At 36.4% G+C, this 22,188-nt stretch overlaps 1 protein-coding gene across 2 annotated transcripts in view; it reads right to left on the reverse strand.

Annotated features, from left to right (window-relative positions):
- virma (vir like m6A methyltransferase associated) overlaps positions 1-22,188 on the reverse strand; it is a 161,687-nt gene that overhangs the window by 135,052 nt on the left and 4,447 nt on the right. For both annotated transcript variants that reach the window (XM_039736377.1, XM_039736376.1), the window contains exon 2: positions 8,077-8,189. In XM_039736377.1, coding sequence (XP_039592311.1) covers positions 8,077-8,189 — 113 coding nt within the window. The remainder of the gene's footprint in view (positions 1-8,076; positions 8,190-22,188) is intronic.

Below are 22,188 nucleotides of genomic sequence, written 5' to 3' on the forward strand. Positions count from 1 at the left end.
TTCCTCCGGGCACTCCGGTTTCCTCCCACAATCCAAAGACATGCAGGTTAGGTGGATTGGCGATTCTAAATTGACCCTAGTGTGTGCTTGGTGTGTGGGTGTGTTTGTGTGTGTCCTGCGGTGGGTTGGCACCCTGCCCAGGATTGGTTCCTGCCTTGTGCCCTGTGTTGGCTGGGATTGGTTCCAGCAGACCCCCGTGACCCTGTATTCGGATTCAGCGGGTTAGAAAATGGATGGATGGATGGATTTTTAGGAGGAGTATTCCTATAAAGTCCAATAAGCAACAATATCAAGAATAATAAATAACTACCTTGCTTAAAATGCTGTGTGACACACTTTACGTTTTTTGTCTGATATGGTGCCTGTTCATAATACATTGTTCAAAAACATTTTTACATCAATTAGAGAGACACTACTTATGGATGGACTGGTTAATTCACTCCTCTCCAAAGAGACCTGGGCTATAACCACAGTACTATGTATTTGGTTAGAAACGCAGACATCAGTCACTGTTTTTACCATTCAACCACACTACCCTGGTGTTTTTAACCCCTGAAAACAGAGATTTTTGGAAACACTCTGCACAGCCATGCACTTCTGAAAAAACTGTCTCAGCTTTGCAATGTGGACAGGTGAAAACACATACAGTAACTGAACTCAGAGTTATGCCAACTTCTGAGCCACTCCCTGACTGGACATGTTCATTACAATATCTCATTCCCCGATTTGTCACGCTTCACGGAAGAAAAACATATTCCAACATAGCAGATAGAATGGATTTGTTTTCCATGGGGTTTCCATGTATGTGTGTGAATTATATTTTGTACCGTTTCAATACTGCATACATGAGCAATAGGCAAATAATTTACTAGTCACTACAGTATTATGATAAATCCCTTGGTTGTCTGAGTTACCGTTCTTTCAAGGATTTTTCTTCTACTGGTGTATGCATGCCCACTATAGGTGAATGTCTATGTCATATGAATTTTCAGCTGTTTTAATGTGGGAGGAAACACTTTAGAAAATTCTGTAAACATGTTAGTGTGGCCATAGATCATTTTGGTTCTTACAAACTATGACACACTCTTAATAGTCGGCGACTTTAACTTTCATATCAACAATCAGTGTGACCAAAAAGTAAAAGAATTCATGAACCTCCTGGACTCTTTTGATTTGAGACAGCTCGTTAATCAACCTACACATAAAGCAGGTCATACGTTAGACTTAGTGATCGCTAAAGGACTTAAAGTTGATTTAAAGCAGGTCATTGATATTGGTCTATCAGACCATTTCCTTCTACTATTTAATATAGAAATAAAGATAGAAAACACCCATGAAAAGCATTTAGTTAAAAAACGCTTCTTTGACTCATCAGCAGCTTTAAAACTTACAAACATTCTAAGCAATCAGTCCATTTATAATGCCAACTATAATAGCGAGGATAATGTAAATAGTAAAGTGGAAAACTTTAATTCTAAAGTAAGAACTGCTGTTGACATAGTTGCACCTGAAAAGACAGTTAAAAAATCTTCTAGTATTGTTATTCCATGGAAGACCCAAAAAGTGTCTGATTTAAAAAGAACATGTCGTAGAGCTGAGCGTAAATGGAGGAAAACTAAACTAACTATCCATTAGGAGATATTGAAGGTTAAAATAACAGAATACAATAACACAGTCCGCCTTGAGAGGTGCTGCTATTTCTCTAATATTATAAATAACAATCCTAGTAATCCCAGAGTCTTATTTTCTACAATTGATCGTCTGTTAAACCTAGGTAACAAAAAGGAATGCCCCCAGAATACTTCCAGTGAAACCTGTGAGAACATTGCTGTATTTTTCAATCAAAAAATTAATGATATTAGAGATAACATAGTATATCTCCCCAACACTGCAGAACCTCCAAAGCCCGGTACTCCATTATAAACAAATTAAATGCTTTCACCAGGATAGATTTACCTGAATTACATAGTATAATCTCTCAACTGAAACCCTCCACCTGCGTCCTTGACCCAATACCAACAAGGTTTTTCAAAGAAATATCAGGCGTGCTAATTGACAATATTCTGACATAGTTAATTCGTCATTAGATACGGGGTCTTAGACTGTCTTAAGACTGCTGTAGTTAAACCCCTGCTCAAGAAAATAATCTTGACCCCTCTGCCTTTGAAAATTTTAGACCCATCTCTAACCTGCCCTTCTTAAGTAAAATTCTAGAGAAGGCAGTCATTTGCAGTTAAATGACCACCTCAATAAACATGCTATTCTTGATAAATTTCAGTCAGGCTTCAGAACAAATCACAGCACAGAAACTGCACTCAAAGTAGTAAATGACTTGCGGGTAAATGCAGACAGAGGCCATTTATCTGTTCTCATCCTCTTAGATCTGAGTGCTGCATTTGACACCATTGATCACAATATTCTTAGAAATCGCCTTAGTCAATGGGTGGGCCTCTCTGGCAGTGTCTTAAATTGGTTTGAATCCTACCTGGCAGGAGAAAATTCTTTGTGAGTTGTGGTAATCACAACTCAAAGACACATGATATCCGATATGGTGTTCCACAAGGCTCTATCCTGGGTCCGCTGTTTTCTCAATCTATATGCTTCCGTTAGGTCAGATTATCTCAGGTTACAACGTGAGCTACCACAGCTATGCTGATGACACACAGCTGTACTTATCAATAGCACCTGATGACTCCGACTCTTTGATTCACTAACACAATGTCTTACTGGTATTTCTGAATGGATGAATAGTAATTTTCTCAAACTAAATAAAGAGAAACTGAAATTTTAGTAATTGGCAATAATGGATTCAATGAGGTTATCAGAAATAAACTTGATGCATTAGGATTAAAAGTTAAGACGGAAGTAAAAACTTAGGGGTAACTGTTGACTGTAATCTGAATTTTAAATGCATATTCATCAGACCACTAGGACAGCATTTTTCACTTAAGAAACATAGCTAAAGTTAGACCTCTTATATCATTGAAAGATGCTGAGAAATTAATTCACGCTTTTGTTTTCAGTAGACTAGATTACTGTAACGCACTCCTCTCAGGACTACCCAAAAAGACATAAATCACTTGCAACGAGTGCAGAATGCAGCTGCTAGAATCCTAACTAGGAAAAGAAAATCCGAACACATTTCTCCAGTTTTGATGTCACTACACTGGTTGCCTGTGTCATTCAGGATTGACTTTAAAATACTGCTTATGGTTTATAAAGCCTTAAATAATCTCGCTCCATCTTATATATCGGAATGTCTGACACCCTATATTCCAAATCGTAACCTTAGATCTTCAAATGAGTGTCTCCTTATAATTCCAAAAGCTAAACTTAAAAGAAGTGGTGAGGCGGCCTTCTGCTGTTATGCACCTAAAATCTGGAATAGCCTGCCAATAGGAATTTGCCAGGCAATTACAGTAGAGCACTTTAAAAAACTGCTGAAAACACATTACTTTAACCTGGCCTTTTTATAACTTCACTTTAACTTAATACTGATACTCTGTATGTTCAATTCATCATAATAACTATTCATAGTTGCTCAAAATCCGTACTGACCTCTACTTTCTCTTCTGTTTCTTTTTCCGGTTTCTTTGTGGTGGCGGCCTGCGCCACCACCACCTACTCAAAGCATCATGATGCTCCAACATTGATGGACTGAAAGCCAGAAGTCTACGTGACCATCATCATCAAGTCCTTCCATGAGAACCCTAAATACAAAGAGGACTGTTTGATTTATGTTAGGTAGATTGCCCAGAGGGGACTGGGCTGTCTCTTGGTCTGGAATCCCTACAGATTTTATTTTTTTTCTCCAGCCTTTGGAGTTTTTTTTTTTTTCTGTCCACCCTGGCCATCGGACCTTACTTATTCTATGTTAATTAATGTTGACTTATGTTTATTTTTTATTGTGTCTTCTATTTTTCTATTCTTCATTTTGTAAAGCACTTTGAGCTACATGTTTTGTATGAAAATGTGCTATATAAATAAATGTTGATTGATTGATTGATTTAACAATGGTTGTTTTTAAGTTAAAATGTAGTGGTGTGGATGTAACATATAAGGAGACCTGGTCCTAAATAGGGATGTCACAAGAACTAATTCTGCTATACCAAGTCGATACCAAAGTTCCGAAAACATAACAGTTTCTCAGTATCAGTAGAACTGCATGAAAGTCAGTACTGCGCTCATGCATAACCGCCAGCAAACAAGCAGAGGTCAGCCCTGTAAATGCTTTGTGTACAAAAGAGAAGAATTTCAGTGCAAGACTACGGGAATCATGCTTATTATTAATAAAAAATAAAAAAAAAAAGATGAAATATACATAGGGTTTTGTTATTGCCACTTGTATCCCATTAAGGAGTTAGGTCAGAACAAAAATTTGTGTCTTCCTTTAGGGTAAAGTGATGCAAGTTTTAATTGTTCAACTTGTAGTGTTACAAAGTTCCAAGAAAAATTAAATGATGGTGAGAAGAAGCACTTTTTAAAAAACATGTTCTACACAGTCACTAAAAAGAAATGGAGCCTTTGTATTTATGCTCTGATTGAATCAAGGATGTCTACAAATTTCCGTTTAAGCATCCATTTATTTTCTAACTGGTTTACACAGTTCAGGGTTTTGGTGGACTGTGCACACTAGCACTACCAACTAGAGTTGTAGGGTGTACAAATTTGAGGCAGGTTTCAGACAAAGTGGCTATTTGACTTGTCTACACTAGCAATGAAATGAGCTGCTCCATTGGTTAAAATCAAAATAAAATTTTTTTAGTACTTCACAAAACACTAATATGCAAAACAGCATGTTTCTTTGCTATATATGAATATTCAAATGTTAAATTTAGGCCATTCGTTTTGAAGTCAAACCAATGTTCATTAGAGTAAACCCAAAAATGTGCCAAATGTAGTGAAAGCACCTATGTCATACATTTCAAAGGTACATTGAAGAATATAATGCAGTGTACCAGTTGTACTGCAGGTCCAGTTAATATTCTACAAAGCTTGTTACATGAGACCTTGTACTATGAGGTCACGTCTTGCAGCACGCATGAACTTTAGTAAGTCTTTTCTTAGTTTGCATTAAACTTTACCTTCCATCCACAAGATGTAATGTAAAGCTATGAGACAAGCTAGGCATGTGAACACTTGCACTTATATCACTTATTTGAATGTATCTGCAGATGGAAAGCTGCCATTTTACTTTTCATTATCTGTTTTAAGAAACTGAAATATTACTCAGCAGAGACTGAGACATACCACAGAGGTAAATGAAAAGCAATTAGTATTTAAAATACATTAACAAAGTAAGGAGGAACTAGTTTATAAAAAATAAAAACAAACAAATAAATTACATTCTAACATTCTGCTAAAACATAAGCCAGAAGGCAGTGCATCCTGTCCCATTCTTTTTAGAATAATATGTGAAATAACAAGGAATGAGTACTTCCTCAGTAAGCCACAGTTGCTAGTGCTGGTGAACCCGGATTCTATGTTTGTAGAAAATTATTTCCTTCCTTGCAACAGATCGACACCCCATGTCCAAGGATTCCTGCCTTGTACATGATGTTTGTGTACATCCCATGACCCTGCTCTAGATAAGCAAATTTAGAAAATACCCTAATGTGCAAATCATCTGAGATAGGAGCGTTGTTGGGAAATGGTCAGAAGCAACACAAGATGCATCAGAGTTTAACATTATTCAAGTGTGGCCCTAATGTATTCTCTGAAAATGTCAGTCCATTTTTTTTCCCCCCCAGATACCCACTAAATATATACCCAGTTGTTATACCCAGTGTCCTGGATAAAAACCAAGATCCGGGCATTTAATGACCTATTGGGCACAGCCATCACCAGTGTATCTGTCTGTGGAGAGTGTGTCGACCGTGTTGAAAGGTTTACTTACCTCGGTAGTGACATTCATTTCTCTGGTGACTCTTCCTATGAAGTGAGTAGACAGATTGGGAGAGCATGGGGTTTATGAGATTGTTGAAAGGGGGTGTGTAGCGCTCCAGATATCTTTGCAAATGGATGAAGGTCCAAGTCTTTAGAGTCCTGGTGCTTCCTGTTCTGCTATATGGTTGCGAAACATGGACGCTATCCATGGACGTGACCCGAGATGAAAACTTGCCTCCCTCGGAACTGTGTATTTTCGGAGAATCCTCGAGTATCACTGGTTTGACTTTGTCGAATGAGCAATTGCTCAAGGTGTCCCGAATTAGGCACAATACATGCACTGTGAGGGAGCACAAGTTACAGCACTACGACCATGTGGAGGAATGGTCGAGCGGATTGGCCTGGTCAAGGGGACCATAGATAGATAGTCATTTCTGGAGAGTGTTACTGGACCACATGTCAACCTGGAGGATCCAAAGCCATTTCGTCATGTGGTAGGTACGGAAACATGCTGTACTACCAGTGTATGCTCTACAACCTGAACCAACCCACATCTTTAAACAGTTAACCGATTCCTAGAAAGCCTTAATATTAATTAATTTTGTGTTGAATTTGCCACAAGTACAATAAGATGACAAAAAAAGATTTCTGTCACCGCAATACTGTTAAGTGGAATTTGTGTACTTTTTCATAATTTCAAAGTTTTAAACAAGTTATTGTAAGGGAGATTTGTTATACTATAACTATATCATTAACAATTTATAAGTGAGTGCAGGCTCAGAGTGCTGCAATAAGAGATCTAAACTCAAGTGAAAAAGTAAGTACACCCCATAGAAATTCTTGACTTTAACATATTGGAACACACAAACTGTACATCTTTTCACATTGTTTGCCGTTACCCAGAATTGATTACTGTTTGGTGCTGTTTAATCTACAACTTTATTAAATATTTTCTTCATGAAAACCTGCAATTAAACTTTGTTTTCTGAGTGACTACATCAAATTACATGGGGTAAGTAACTTACACAAAAAATATTTGGGGTGAGTATTCCTTTAGCCACATTCATGTAACTTGTTTCCCAGGTGCCATCGGGTGGTAAAAGAGGTGAAAGTATACTTAAAGAACATAGAGGGGCTAGTGTACTAACATACTGCCAAAAGCTAACACTATTTGTTAAATAACTGGCCCTGTAAATCTGGATTAGTACACAGGCTAAGCACTCACAAAGTCTTATCAGTCATATAAGATAAGATTATTGAAAGCAGCACAAAAAGTTTGTTTTTTTACAGTGGTAAACAAATAAGTGGTTATTGCAAAACAAATAAGCTTGATTTCACACAAGAAGTTAAAGTTTAGATAAACGTTTAATAACATTTAAATTTTTAAAAAAAATCACAAACTATATTACTAACAAATTTACAGATTCCTGTGCACAAGCAGACATTTCTCCATTGCTTTTTCTTAAAATGCCTTTCCACTCTTACGTAATACTAGGTTGTTGTACCGTGTTAGCCAAGATCTTGCCTGAAGAAGGGGCCTGAGTTGCCTCGAAAGCTTGCATATTGTAATCTTTTTAGTTAGCCAATAAAAGGTGTCATTTTGCTTGGCTTTTCTCTACACTCTTACGTAATAAAACTTCTCTTGAACACAACTGGACACATCTTTCGCTAACAGTCTTATTATGCTTTGGAACATTAATTTACTAATGACTGAGATAAACATAGCTTATTTATTGTATTTTATTTTTGACATTTATATATGGGTTTTAAATGAAAGGTGAGGCACATACCAGGAAACCTTTATTTCTTTATCACTAATTTCAGTAAGGCTGTACTCAGCTACAATATGCGATTACATTTTTTATCCTGAAGAAATGAAGGAATCAAAGAAAACCCATAGCAAAAACTGGCATTTAATTAAAAAAAAAAAAAAAAAATCTATTTCAAAAAAACTGTCTATTACCTTGCCCAGTGATTAAGCGTTGCATTAATCATAGTATGATGTAATGGCCTACTATTTAAATATTTTCGTTTCTTAATCAGTAATGCAACTGCATTATTAATCTAAGGGAAAGATGTAGAGAACATCTTTATAAAAAGCTTAATACTTTTGTAAAACTGTATAGCACACTGAAAGTAATGACTGAATGAAAACATGGAACAAAGTCAATTAAATTTTGATATTCTTACCCATACGCTTTATTTTCGGATAGTCCACTGTGGGCTCTAACTCCAGGAGGAATAATTCGCACTTCACTGATATGAACTCCATAGGGAAAACGAACTACATCAACATTTGTCAGCTGTAAGAAATTACATTTATTTTTAAATTAGAAAAGACAAATAAAATCACTTAGCTGTTAAGCATGTTTAAATATTTACCTTGAAAACTAAATAACTAATATAAAATATGAGTAGGATCTGACACCTGAATAATTGATTACATAAATGACGCAAATAAAAACAATTACCATTAAAAATAAGGCAGAATTATTTGGTATTCACAAAAGAAACAAGTGAAATTAACTTTATGAATATTTTCATAATCCACAGAAAAGTTTGACTAGTGCAGTTTCATATTTAGAAATGACATATTTCAGTCTTGATAAAGTTTAACATTGATTCGACTCTTAGTTGCACTGAAAACCCACTTTTATAGTAAAGCAGATTGATAAATCCTGTTTTTAGTTTTCAAATCAGGGCAAAGACTTACAGTATGATGTCTTTCCAAATCTAACTCTTGAAGAGTCTATGTAAAGCTGACTACAAGAAGCAAAAATTCTTTAGGTTTAATGTTGGCAACCATAACAGACTGTATTCGCGCTTTCTCAAACAACATCATCACAACAGCGAGATGTTATCTGTAGTAATATATATATATTCCTTATGTTATCTGTAGTAATATATATATTCCTTTGGTCTATCAAGTCAAGATAGTTGCTTCAATAACATGAAGCATCACAGTTTTTACATAATCTTGGAATATTTAGATTCCTCAGCAATAGAAGGACCAATTTTTTGTACACAAATTCGGTCATAAATTCAACACCTTTAAAAGCTCCTGTGTTCTATGAAAGGAGTTATGTGACTGCTCGTGTTCTTGGCATCATCGAAATCTATTGCCATGCAACGTTCGCCTGGAAGGACAGACACTTACGATGAAAGGAGTTACACACCATATTGTGTCTCACTGCAACTGCCACCCCCACGCACCTGTTTCACAAAGACAGCCAGGCAGCCAACCCACCATGCATTCCTGCGAACAGGAAACAACAGAAGGCACAACAGGCAGGAACATACTTTTCATGTTGATTTATGTGTGAGACCATTGCTTTGTGCGCTTCTCACAAAACTAAGTTTATTGGAAAAAATATAAGCCCTCAAAGAGTTGCTACTGAACTAAGACTGTTCATGCTGCTCCCTCATAAAAGAAAATGTTTTTGCTGGTATCTATTCAGATAAAAAAGAAAACAGATTTAGAAATGTTAACTTGCTGTTGCTTGGAAGGTGACTGTTATAATGTTGCGATCGTGGCTCTAGACTCTGAGGGTAACTTGTTTTTCTGTAACAAACTAGATAAAAGATTAATGCTCTGGCAGTGACAAATAGCTTTGGTTTTATATTTGATTACATTAATGTTTAAGTTGAGATTGACAAGAAATATTTTAACTGCTACTAAGTAAAGGGTTATATTCTGACCCTGCTATTGAACAGCTTGCAAAGCTCGACAGATATAGTAGCTAAACAAGTTGGCAAATGAAGAGTTCAGCGCTAAAGCAAAATGAACAAACTTTACTTGAATGTCTTGCTCCAAATTAATATCACCAATTCCGTGAAATTGTGAACACATACAATTCCATGAAATTGAAGTAACATCACAAAAGAAGCACAATTACCACAGAAGAATAAAAATGTATCAAATAAGGAGTAATCAATCACATATCTGTTTCTTTAACCAATTGCATCATGTATAACACAACACAAGTATCTGTTTGGCTGGCTGTTAACACAAAAAACATGTGCAAAGAAAAAATGCATACTTGACATTCTAACAAAGTTCAAACATTAACAAATATATAATGCACATCCTATCAAAGGTCAAACATTAATGATAATACTCTAAAACTACTTACAAGCAATTCTTTCTGATGGTTCATTATAGACAGTTGGAATGAAACCACAACAATATTACTAAAGCAGATGCTCTTAAAGGCTCAATGTGAGAGGATGGTATGAGACTGCACTGCTGAGAACAGATGTGAGTGCATTTTAATGATGAATCAAGATTGTATCAAATGAGTTTGAACCAGAAGAGGATGCAAAGTCATGACATATTACATTAATTCATCCCATATCCAAATTCATGAAAAACAAACTTACTTTCCTTTCTTAAATACAGTATATTATGGTAGGAATTACATATGTGCCAAAATACAAGCCAGTAGCTTGATGTACCAACCTGTTCATAAAGAACAAATAAATAGACAAACACAAATTGAGCTTGACAGATATAAAGACGACATAAAACATCTCAAACTAAAACAGGGTTACAGTGAAAAAAGTTTTGGTGAGGTTTCAGCTATCAAGAAAGATTCAGCTTAAGCAAAGAGAGGTTAAGAGACGACATGAATGAAGTTTTAAATATCATGAAAGGAAGTAGGAGGATTGGCTTCAGTCATCAAATTAAGTTCTTTAACTGTACAATTAAATTCTAATTTGCCCACAAACAGTACTTGAAGTGGAACCAAATTACTGGCAGCACTAGGTTTAGCCAGTGTCTTGATTCACTTCTCAATTCATTATTACTTTTACGTGATAGGATCAGGGACTCTGCCTTTGAGGTTGGAGCATGAGTATATTATATATCATATTATATATCACGTGGAAGTTGCTTTGACATGTACCACCTACCTAAAGATTGTCTCAGACCACATACACCCCTTCATGGCAATGTTATTCCCTAATGGCAGTGGTCTCTTTCAGTAGGGTAATGCCCCATGCCACACTGCAAAAAATGTTCAGGAATGGTTTGAGGAACACAACAAAGAATTCATGGGGTTGATTTGGCCTCCAAATTCCCCAGATCTCAATAGGATTGAGCATCTGTGGGATGTGCTGTAAAAACAAGTCTGATCCATGGGGGACAAACCAGGAAATTTACAGGATTTAAATGATCTGCTATTAATGCCTTGGTGCTAGATAACACAGAACCCCTTCCAAGGTCTTGAGGTGTCCATGTCTCAGTGGAACAGACAAGTTTAAGTGGCGCAAAAGGGGACCTCCAAGTACACAACATAAAGCAGGTTGTCCTAAAGTTGTGGCTAATTGATGTATATCACAGAATATAGAAAGATAAAGCTTGGTCCTTGGGGGAAATTTGACTTTTTACAGATCATTAAATAAATAAATAAATAAATACATACATAAGTGGATAAAGAATATACAGTATATACTATGGTCTGAACACACACCAGAATGATTAAAAAGGAAGAACACTTAAAAAGAAAGAAAACCTCAAATAGTCACAGCAACATTGAAGCATTATGATTTCGTATTGCTGTTGTCAAACATGGAGCTCCAGTATCATTTCCTGACACGCTTCTGCAGAATAATTTGTTGGCTGATCATGCCCTTTTAATTCACTTGTTGATTGAGTGAGTCTCTCTTAAAATGATGTTAGCAACCCAGCAAATCACAGTGTAGAAAATTGCAATGGCCATTACAGAGTTACAGAAGATGTGAATAATGTCACTGCCCACATTAAATAAACACAGTCTCCTTAAAAAAAAAAAAAAGCCTGCTCTGCCCTTTCTTATATAGTTCCTCTGTGTTGTAAGACCACTCCAATCTGTCATTGATGTGGACCCCCGAATACTTGCAGGAGTGCACCACCTTTATATCCACTGCCTGAACAGAGGACAGACATAGAGGCTCTCTGGTGAAGTTAAAGTCAATAACCAGTTCCTTGGTTTTGCTGAAGTAAAAATGCACACAATTCTCTTTATACCTAGAAACAAAGTTCTCCACCTTACTCCTATATGTATCCCCTTATCAATAGCCCCCATAATTTAAAATCTCTGACTTTATCCCTTAACATGGATAGCTGTATGGAACTGAAAGCATTTGAGAATTCAAAAAACAACATACTCCTCACAGTGCTGCCATCTTTGACCAGGTAAAAATAAGACTTATGGAGCAGATACAGAATTGCATCCTTCACTCCAATCTCTGTCCAATAGGAAAACTGCAGCGAGTCCAGGTGGTCTACCACAAGAGGAGTCATGTAGTCTAGGACCAGCCTCCTAAAGGTCTTCAGATATAAGACATTAAGTGCCACTGGTCTGTAGTCAGTAACAGAAGAGGCGCCTGCCTTCTTTGGAACAGGAATGCTCTCTTTTTCTCATTTAGGAGACCTTTTAGCTCCTTAGTAATCTAAATTTGTTGTAAAGAAAGCAGCATATAGTCTTTGAGGGTACCATAGTGTCAACGGAAAAATGAATACAGTCTGTGATGCAGTGTGAGGTTTTCCATGCAACTCACACACCATTTTCCCAGTCTGTCATTTGCAAGCAGTCAGTCAGAGCCATTTTAGCCTCTCGGCTCCAGTTCCTCACTATCCTAGGGATAACAGGTTGCTGCCTAATGATAGACTTGCAGTTGGGAATAAGATTAATCAGGCTGTGGTCAGATCTTTTCAAAAGGTGCCAGTAGTTTACACTTAAAGGCATCCTTAACATTTGAACACTGCAGATCCAGCTTGTTATTTCCTCAAGTGGAACAAAACACAAACTGAAATTTGTTATGGTTCTTCAAAGTCAATCGGTTGAAGTCACCACATATTGTAACTGCAGGGCATTTATATCATTTTGTCATTTACTACTACAATATGAAAAATATTTCTGTTTTAAAAATGTGTTTACACGGATTACTGTAGAAACGGAACACACGTGAAACGCGTGTATTCCAAATAATGATCTATTATTTCCACTCTAAAACTCCACTTCACTCCCAGATAATCAATCAAGGCATGAGCTCGGAGAAGTTTGTGCACGTTCTAAGTCAGTGGGGGATGGAATAGCCGGCTACTTGAAACTTTTCTTTATCAGCACATTTAGATTAACAAAAGATGCTGGCGGAGAGGTGAGAACGGTTTTAAGAAGCAATTTAAGGTGGGACGGATCTACGAGTTTTTTCGTAGGCTCTGGTAATTCTAGTGTTAAAGTGTAGGTGACAGAGTGAATTTTTTTCTTGTGCTGAGTCCCCATTTGCGAAGAAAGGAATATAAATATTAATAAGAATAATTTAATTTTTCTCCCTGGACAAATAACATGGACGAATTTGGACAGCCAGAATTTTAATTTCTGAATTACAAACTGTAGTTTTAACTGTAATATGCTTCCTTTAACAAATTCTCCATTCACATATATGACTTTTTTCCACTCCACACTGGGCCTATACGTGAATAAGATCAAATCCATCCTGCAATAAAACATTAAAATTATAAAAATGAAAGAATCTAACTTGTTTTAGTATTGTTTCATGACATGTTAACGCAGTGGTTAGCTTTTGTACCTTTAAACTAATTTAACTTTGACTCCACTGATCTAGAACAATTATAAATATCAATGCAATCATTCCATAAGTGTTTGACAAAACAAAAGTTTGCGTCATCAAAACAAGAAATGTCAACATTTCACAATTACATTAAAATTAACAAAACATTTGTGAAGTGAACAGGACCAATTCCCTAAAGGCATCAGTTAATGATTGTGGCTGCTATTCAGCTGACAAGATAAATGGAGAAAAGATCTCCTTTGCACTTATTCTCTTTTCTGAGAATGTAGCTAAGCCAGTTAGCAAAAATTACTTTCGCCCCAAAGAAAGCCAAACCCTAACCTAAAAGGTAATTAAGCTGTACTTTATTGTGAGGTATACATCATCTTCAAAGGGAACATTATGTACAAATAAAAGTAAGAGAAAGAAATAATCTGCTTTCAGATTTGCCCTTTGCCTTTTGTAGGTCTGCAAATTATGCCACAGTCTTAACTAACTCATATATCCATTGCCTAGTTTTAGTTTAGGAAGTAAAATAGAGCATGACATTTATTGCCAACCCAAGTTTGAAGATGCTTTACTTCTTACTTTCTGACAATGACTATTTAAGAAATCATCACATTTTTTGTTGATTACTGCCGGTATCACCAATGATAACACTCAAAGGACTACAGATAGATAATGTATTAATGTGAATAAGAATCATATTCATGATGTAGAAATCTGTAAATAATCATCTGCTGTTAAAGTTGGGTCACTTTTAACAGGCTCAGATTATAGCTAAGCAAAAAGCGATGTTCTTAAATGAGTTCAAGGAAACTGATTTACTTTTCAATTCAAAACCTAATGGAGCTCAAAAATTAGAACCAAGTTACAAAAACTGAAAATAAATATTCTCACCAAAGTTAATGTTATAATTTTCTATTGCCAAGACAAGAGATTAAAAAAAAATTTAAAGAACAGACATTACTTTCTAACCACACTAAGAAAACAGTAAGGGCAATTCTATTTCAATATCTATAATGTGCCCATTGCTTTCTTCCCCATTTCGGTTGTTGAAGTACATTTTTGTTTTGTTCTTAGCAATTCCCCAACTTAAAATGTCACTTAGTAGAAGTGACAGAAGTCACCAGTAAAGCCAATATTGATGTAACACATTTAAGCCTAAAGCTCAATGGATCTTCTTTGTAATATTTAAATTACATATTATAAAGGAACCATAGCCTAACTTTCCTTTCTATAGAGTCCTTATCAGCAAGCTAAACCTAATTCAGCCTAACCTTTTATCCAGACGAAAAATAACACGTCATAATTTGTTTAGCTGTTTAGTTCTAATACCTGTATAAACAGTACTGTTTCTGCTGCTTATTTTTATTAACTTGTTTGTTCTTTTGAAAATATTTTTGTTTAGTCTCTCAAATCAAAATGAAGTGACCAAACAGCAACTCACTCTTTCAGTCATATAGTCACATTTCAAGTCATACATTTACTCGAGCATTATCATCATCATTAGGGGTGATCATCATACCTCATTCACCTTGTACTGTTATCTCTGTATATAACATTTTAAAGGACTCTAAAGTGTATAATTTTACACCAAAATATACTGAATTTAAATATATAACACTGATCCCTTGCTTGTCTAACCTCATTACTTTATAGAATAAATTTAATTTGGATGTTTCATCAAGTGTGTTTTCAGTCATTTTGAGTATTGTAATACTGTTCCATCCTTTATTTTGTACCATCTTTGCTATTTTTACTGGTGTTAAAAGCTGAAGCTCACCTTAGCATCATTAGTTTACCTGATGAGAAAAAAATACTGAATGTAACTCTGCTGCATATCAGAGACAGAATTTAGTCTGACATTGTTGGTAGCCTTAAGCAAAACTTAATCATTTAATAGTCATGACAAATCGCTACCAGTTGTTTCTGTGAAACATGTCATACACATATTAACATCATCATAAATTTTATTTTGTAGTTAACATTACACATACAGTACTTCGTGCCGAGTTTAGACTTTACAGTCTTTAAATCCTTTCCTGAACTGAACCAGTGTCTTTAAAGTTGAAATAGCACTGAAACACTTCCAATTCTATTTTTGACATCTACTCTTATATTTGTACTCTATGCCAGTAACAATAATTACCCCATAAACCATTTTCAACTTGTCAGAATTCATACTGTAGATACTGCGAAGTGTATTCTGTCTGGTGAAAACTGAATGGATTTTACCATGAATTTATATGATTCAGTTAAGATATTATTACTGTACTTCCCTTATGACTAGATTCAAGTACAAATACAGATATCTTTAAAGTAACTGAAGATCTCATTATATTTTTATTATACAAATTGCAACTTTAAGTAATGAAAATGTAATTCCACTGTCAACTAACCAAAAATACCAATTTCTTAATTTCTATGAGTCAAAATATAATAGAACCGCAATTTACTGGTGAAGTGATTTTTTAGGTTGCATATGTAAAAGTGGAAAGAATTGGTTTTAAAAGGTACTTTGTATACACTGAAAGACCTTGTTTAATAAAATTGTGGTCTGCTTACCATTACCATTGTGCCCTTTCATCTTCAGCTTATCCCACTGGTTTTCAATTGAACTTAGGTCCAGGGACTGAGCCAGCCAGGGCAAAAGCTGGATTTTGTGTCATTTTAATCATTTTTGTGTTGACTTGCTTCCTGATAGAAGATCCAATGATGATCCAATTTTACGTTCTTGGCAGAGGAAGTCAGATAAAATTTTAAAATTTACATTTATTTCAAGGAATCCTTGACGCCATGTATCCTATCAAGATTCCCAGGGTCTTTACAGGAAAAATAGCCCCACAAAATCACAGAGCCACCTCAATACTTGACAGTGGGGATGAGTTTTTATTTTATTTTTTTGTTGTAGCCATCTTTTTTATGCAAAACTAACCTTGAATGCTTGTTGCCAAAAGAGGTAAATTTCTGCTTTGCCTGACAATAGAACATGATTCCAGTCAAAGTTCCAGTAGCATTTAGCACACTCCAGGTACTGATGTTTGTGGTTAAATGGCAGAAAAGGCTTTTTTTCAAGCAAGCCTTCCAAATAAACTGTTGGCATGGGTGGTTTCTGAAGGTAGTTTTGGAGACTTGGTGTCACCAAGATGCTTTTTTCTGTATTTCTCCAAAAGTGATTCTTGGGGATCTCTTACCATCTTTCTCACTGTGCGTGGGAGCAAAATAAACTTGGGTCTTCTTCCAGGCAAGATGGTAACAGTTCCAGTTTTTTTGAATTTGTTAATTAAAATCCTAAGGCATACAGAAGTATTTTCAAATGAAAAGATATTTTTTATAGACATAACAGATTATAAAGGTCAACACACATTTGAATTGTGTGTTTTCTTATCTTCCAAATATTGATGGATGAATAAAGGAATTTGGCCCCTGTACCACCTCATTATTTATACCCCAGTGACACAGGAAGTCATAGTTTACTGATAAAAAATCTCCCACACTCTGATCAACTTAAAAAAAAGATTTATGTGGCAAAAAAGTTTTCACACTTTGTTCTTAAGAATTTCTTTTGGTGCCTATAATTGTGGCACATGTGGTTTTGTTAAAAACAATTATTTCTTGATGGAGGATTATTTTTTCTTATAAATACATTTTGCTTTTTCTAAAATATTTCTATATAATTGACTTTTAGCATTTCTTATGCCCTTATAAACCCTTGCTCGTTCATTAAATAGGTTTTTACAGAAGCTCTTAAATACATAAACAGATAGATAAATATATACACCAACACTATGGTCTGAACACAAACCACAATGAATAAAAAGCAAGAAAATTAAACGGAAGGAAAATTCCTGATTTGGCTGTCACAGTGAGGCATTATGCAGAGATATTGCTGTTGGTATAAAGGAACCCTAGTAGCATTTGTTGACACCCTTTTTCTGAATAATTCATTGGCTGAAAGTACTCAGTGTCACTACACCAGACACAGGATGTAAAGCATTGTTCATAATAGCACTCAGTCTTGTTTAAACTCTCTCTTTCCCTTTGCTACTACCGCCATATGGTCCAGTGTACATTGCATAACCGAGTTTGGACATTTTAATTAAATTGTTGATTCGGTGAGCCTCTCTTGAAGTGTTGTTACCAACCCAGCACAACACAGTGTAGAAAACTGTACTGGCCATCACAGAGTTGTAGAAAATGTGAAGGATATCACTTCCTACATTAAGGGAACTCATTCTCAAAGTCCTAGTATACAATATAATTATTTAAATAGCTTACTACAGATATGTTAGTCATCTTGTTAACAAAAACTAAATAAATAATAATAAAATAATTAAATCCACCCACCCTTACTACAAATTGGTGCTGCTTCCCATTACCTGCTATAGCATTTTCACAATAAACCTATGTACATGTGATTAAAAGATATGCAAAATTAGAGATCAGAATCACTTCTTTTCATGCTGCTAGTGCTTGTCTGATATATTTAAAGGATACCACTAAAAGGATGTGCAAATGTACTACTTTTGGCAGGACAGTGATAACATCTCTTTTCTGCCGATTCTGATAACCATAATCTACAATTCTGCAAAGAAGAGTGGGCAAGAATTTCTCCACAGCGATGTGAAAGACTCATTACCAGTTATTGCAAACACTTGATTGCAGTTATTGCTGCTAAGGGTGGCACAACCTTTTATTAGGTTTAGAGGGTAATTACTTTTTCACATAGGGCCATGTAGGTTTGGACAGATTTTTTTCCCTTAATAAATTAAATTAGCACTTAAAAACGGCATTTTTTGTTTACTTGGGTTATCTTTCTCTAATATTTAAAAGTGATCGATGATCCGAAACATTTAAGTGTGACAAACATGCAAAAAAAAATAAGAAATCAAGAAAGGGGCAAATACTTCTTTTATTAATATTATTTTTCTGAAATTTTTTGTAGGCCTTGTTATATATAAACTGGTGTGAAAAACTATTTGCCCCTTCCTGATTTCTTATTCTTTTGCATGTTTGTCACACAAAATGTTTCTGATCATCAAACACATTTAACCATTAGTCAAATATAACACAAGTAAACACAAAATGCAGTTTTAAATGATGGTTTTTATTATTTAGGGAGAAAAAAAAAATCCAAACCTACATGGCCCTGTGTGAAAAAGTAATTGCCCCTGAACCTAATAACTGGTTGGGCCACCCTTAGCAACAATAACTGCAATCAAGCGTTTGCGATAACTTGCAATGAGTCTTTACAGCTCTGGAGGAATTTTGGCCCACTCATCTTTGCAGAATTGTTGTAATTCAGCTTTATTTGAGGGTTTTCTAGCATGAACCGCCTTTTTAAGGTCATGCCATAGCATCTCAATTGGATTCAGGTCAGGACTTTGACTAGGCCACTCCAAAGTCTTCATTTTGTTTTTCTTCAGCCATTCAGAGGTGGATTTGCTGGTGTGTTTTGGGTCATTGTCCTGTTGCAGCACCCAAGATCGCTTCAGCTTGAGTTGACGAACAGATGGCGGACATTCTCCTTCAGGATTTTTTGGTAGACAGTAGAATTCATGGTTCCATCTATCACAGCAAGCCTTCCAGGTCATGAAGCAGCAAAACAACCCCAGACCATCACATTACCACCACCATATTTTACTGTTGGTATGATGTTCTTTTTCTGAAATGCTGTGTTCCTTTTACGCCAGATGTAACGGGACATTTGCTTTCCAAAAGTTCAACTTTGTCTCATCAGTCCACAAGGTATTTTCCCAAAAGTCTTGGCAATCATTGAGATGTTTCTTAGCAAAATTGAGATGAGCCTAATGTTCTTTGCTTAACAGTGGTTTTGCGTCTTGGAAATCTGCCATGCAGGCCGTTTTGCCCAGTCTCTTTCTTTTGGTGGAGTCATGAACACTGACCTTAATTGAGGCAAGTGAGGCCTGCAGTTCTTTAGACGTTGTCCTGGGGTCTTTTGTGACCTCTCGGATGAGTCGTCTCTGCACTCTTGGGGTGATTTTGGTCGGCCGGCCACTCCTGGGAAGGTTCACCACTGTTCCATGTTTTTGCCATTTGTGGATAATGGCTCTCACTGTGGTTCGCTGGAGTCCCAAAGCTTTAGAAATGGCTTTATAACCTTTACCAGACTGATAGATCTCAATTACTTCTGTTCTCATTTGTTCCTGAATTTCTTTGGATCTTGGCATGATGTTTAGGTTTTGAGGTGCTTTTGGTCTACTTCTCTGTGTCAGGCAGCTCCTATTTAAGTGATTTCTAGATTGAAACAGGTGTGGCAGTAATCAGGCCTGGGGGTGGCTACGGAAATTGAACTCAGGTGTGATACACCACAGTTAGGTGATTTTTAACAGGGGGCAATTACTTTTTCACACAGGGCCATGTAGGTTTGGATTTTTTTTCTCCCTAAATAATAAAAACCATCATTTAAAAACTGCATTTTCTGTTTACTTGTGTTATATTTGACTAATGGTTAAATGTGTTTGAAGATCAGAAACATTTTGTGGGACAAACATGCAAAAGAATAAGAAATCAGGAAGGGGGCAAATAGTTTTCACACCACTGTAAACTGGTGACTGCAATTAGGACTGCCTTGGCTAAATAAGGCAAACATTTTGTGCTAGTTAAACATTTCTGTCTTTCACAAACTAACTTGTCAGGAACAAACAGAGAGACATAACATACACTCTAGGGATGTAACAAGAAATTATTCAATTATACCAAGATTCAGAAAACATAAGGGTACTAAATTTTTACACTACTGGTAATACTAGTGATACAATGATAGATTAGCCAACAATCTAACTCAGCTGCTTTTCACCGCAAAAATCAAACTGCAAGAAAAGCAACTTTAATGAGTTTTTAATTTGTCCCCCCAATTAAAACGGACACTGCTTGTCTGAGTTTGGACGGTGAGCGAACTTCCGCTAAGTACTGTAGTTCATACTTTCAATTAGAAAGAGTAGTGATAAAGCAGAATTTGAAAATCCTAATGAGTGAAAGAAAACTGTGTTAAGCAGAGCAAGTACAGTAAAAGCTGTTGATAAGAAATTTAAGTTGTCTGTTGCTGCTTTAAAGTGATATCAGCTTATTTATTTCAGAATCTAATGACAAATTGAGTTTAGGGTTGTAGACGGACAAAAACTTTTCAGACAGCATAAGGTACAAAGTACTTATCTTCGTGACGGTCCAAAGGCCAGATAAATGGGGAGGGTTATGGCAGGAAAGGTATCCAGTGTAAAATTTTGCCAGATCAATATGTTAAAAACAATATAGATTTCCATACCAGATAGGTTGAGGCCCGGGTTAACAGCGACCGCCACCAGTATTGTTAGCCGACAAGGCTCTGGAGAGGGGGGAGACATGTCCAGAGGAGGGAGTTAAAGAGACTGGAACTGAGGGTGGGAACTTTGAATGTTGGTAGTATGACTGGTAAGAGAACAGAGTTAGCCGAGATGATGGAGAGAAGGAAGGTTGACATATTGTGCATTCAAGAGACTAAATGGAAGGGGAGTAAGGCCAAGTGGATTGGAGGTGGATTCAAATTGTTGTATCGTGATGTGAATGGGAGGAGAAATCGGGTAGGGGTTATTCTGAAAGAACAGTATGTCAAGAGTGTTTCGGAGGTGAAAAAGAGTGTCAGACAGAGTAATGATTATGAAGGTGGAAACTGGAGGTGTGATGATGAATGTTGTTAGTGCATATGCTACGCAAGTTGGGTGTGCGATGGAGAAGAAAAAATAGATTTTTGGACTGAGTTTGATGAAGTGATGGACAGTGAACCCAAGGGACAGAAAATGGTGATTAGACTGGATTTCAATGGACATACTGGTGAAAGGGAACAGAGGGGACAAGAAGGTGATGGGTAGGTGTGGTGTTAAGGAGAGGAACGAAGGACAGATCACAGTGGATTTTGTGAAAAGGATGGACATGGCTGTGATGAAAATGTATTTTAAGAAGAGGGAGGAACATGGGGTGACATACAAGAGTGGAGGAAGATGCACACAGGGAGATTATATCCTATGCAGAATAGTCAATCTGAAAGAGATTAAAAACTGCAAGGTGGTGGCAGGGGAAAGTGTAGTTACACAGCATAGGATTGTGGTCTGTAGGATGACGTTGGAGATCAAGAAGAGGAGAACCAAGGATGAAATGGTGGAAGCTGAAAAGGAAGACTGCAAGGTTGAGTTTAGGGATGAAGAGTTACCAGACAGCTAGGCAACTACAGCAGACCAGCAGAAGTAGTAAGGGTGACAGCAAGAAGTGTGCTTGGTGTAACATCTGGACAGAGGAAGGAGGAAAAGGAAACCTGGTGGAGGAATACTGAAACACAGGAGCGTATACAGAGGAAGAGGATGGCGAAGAAAAAGTGGGATAGCCAGAGGGATGCAGAAAGCAGACAAGAGTACAAGGAGATAAAGAAGCTGAAAAGGCTAAATAAAGGGCGTATGATGAGTTGTATAAGAGATTGAACACTAAGGAGGGAGAATAGGACCTGTACTGATTGGCTAGACAAAGGGACCGAGCTGGAAAAGATGTGCAGCAGGTTAAGGTCGTAAAGTATAAAGATGGAAACACATTCACAAGGGAGGAGAGTGTGTTGAGCAGATGGAAAGAGTACTTTGAGAGACTGATGAATGAAGAAAAAGAGAGAGAGAAGGTTGGATGATGAGGAGATAGTGAATCAGGAAGTGCAACGGATTAGCAAGGAGGAAGTAAGAACAACAAACAAGAAGATGAAGAATG

The sequence above is a fragment of the Polypterus senegalus genome, chromosome 15, assembly GCF_016835505.1.
Source record: "Polypterus senegalus isolate Bchr_013 chromosome 15, ASM1683550v1, whole genome shotgun sequence".
Lineage (NCBI taxonomy): Eukaryota > Metazoa > Chordata > Cladistia > Polypteriformes > Polypteridae > Polypterus > Polypterus senegalus.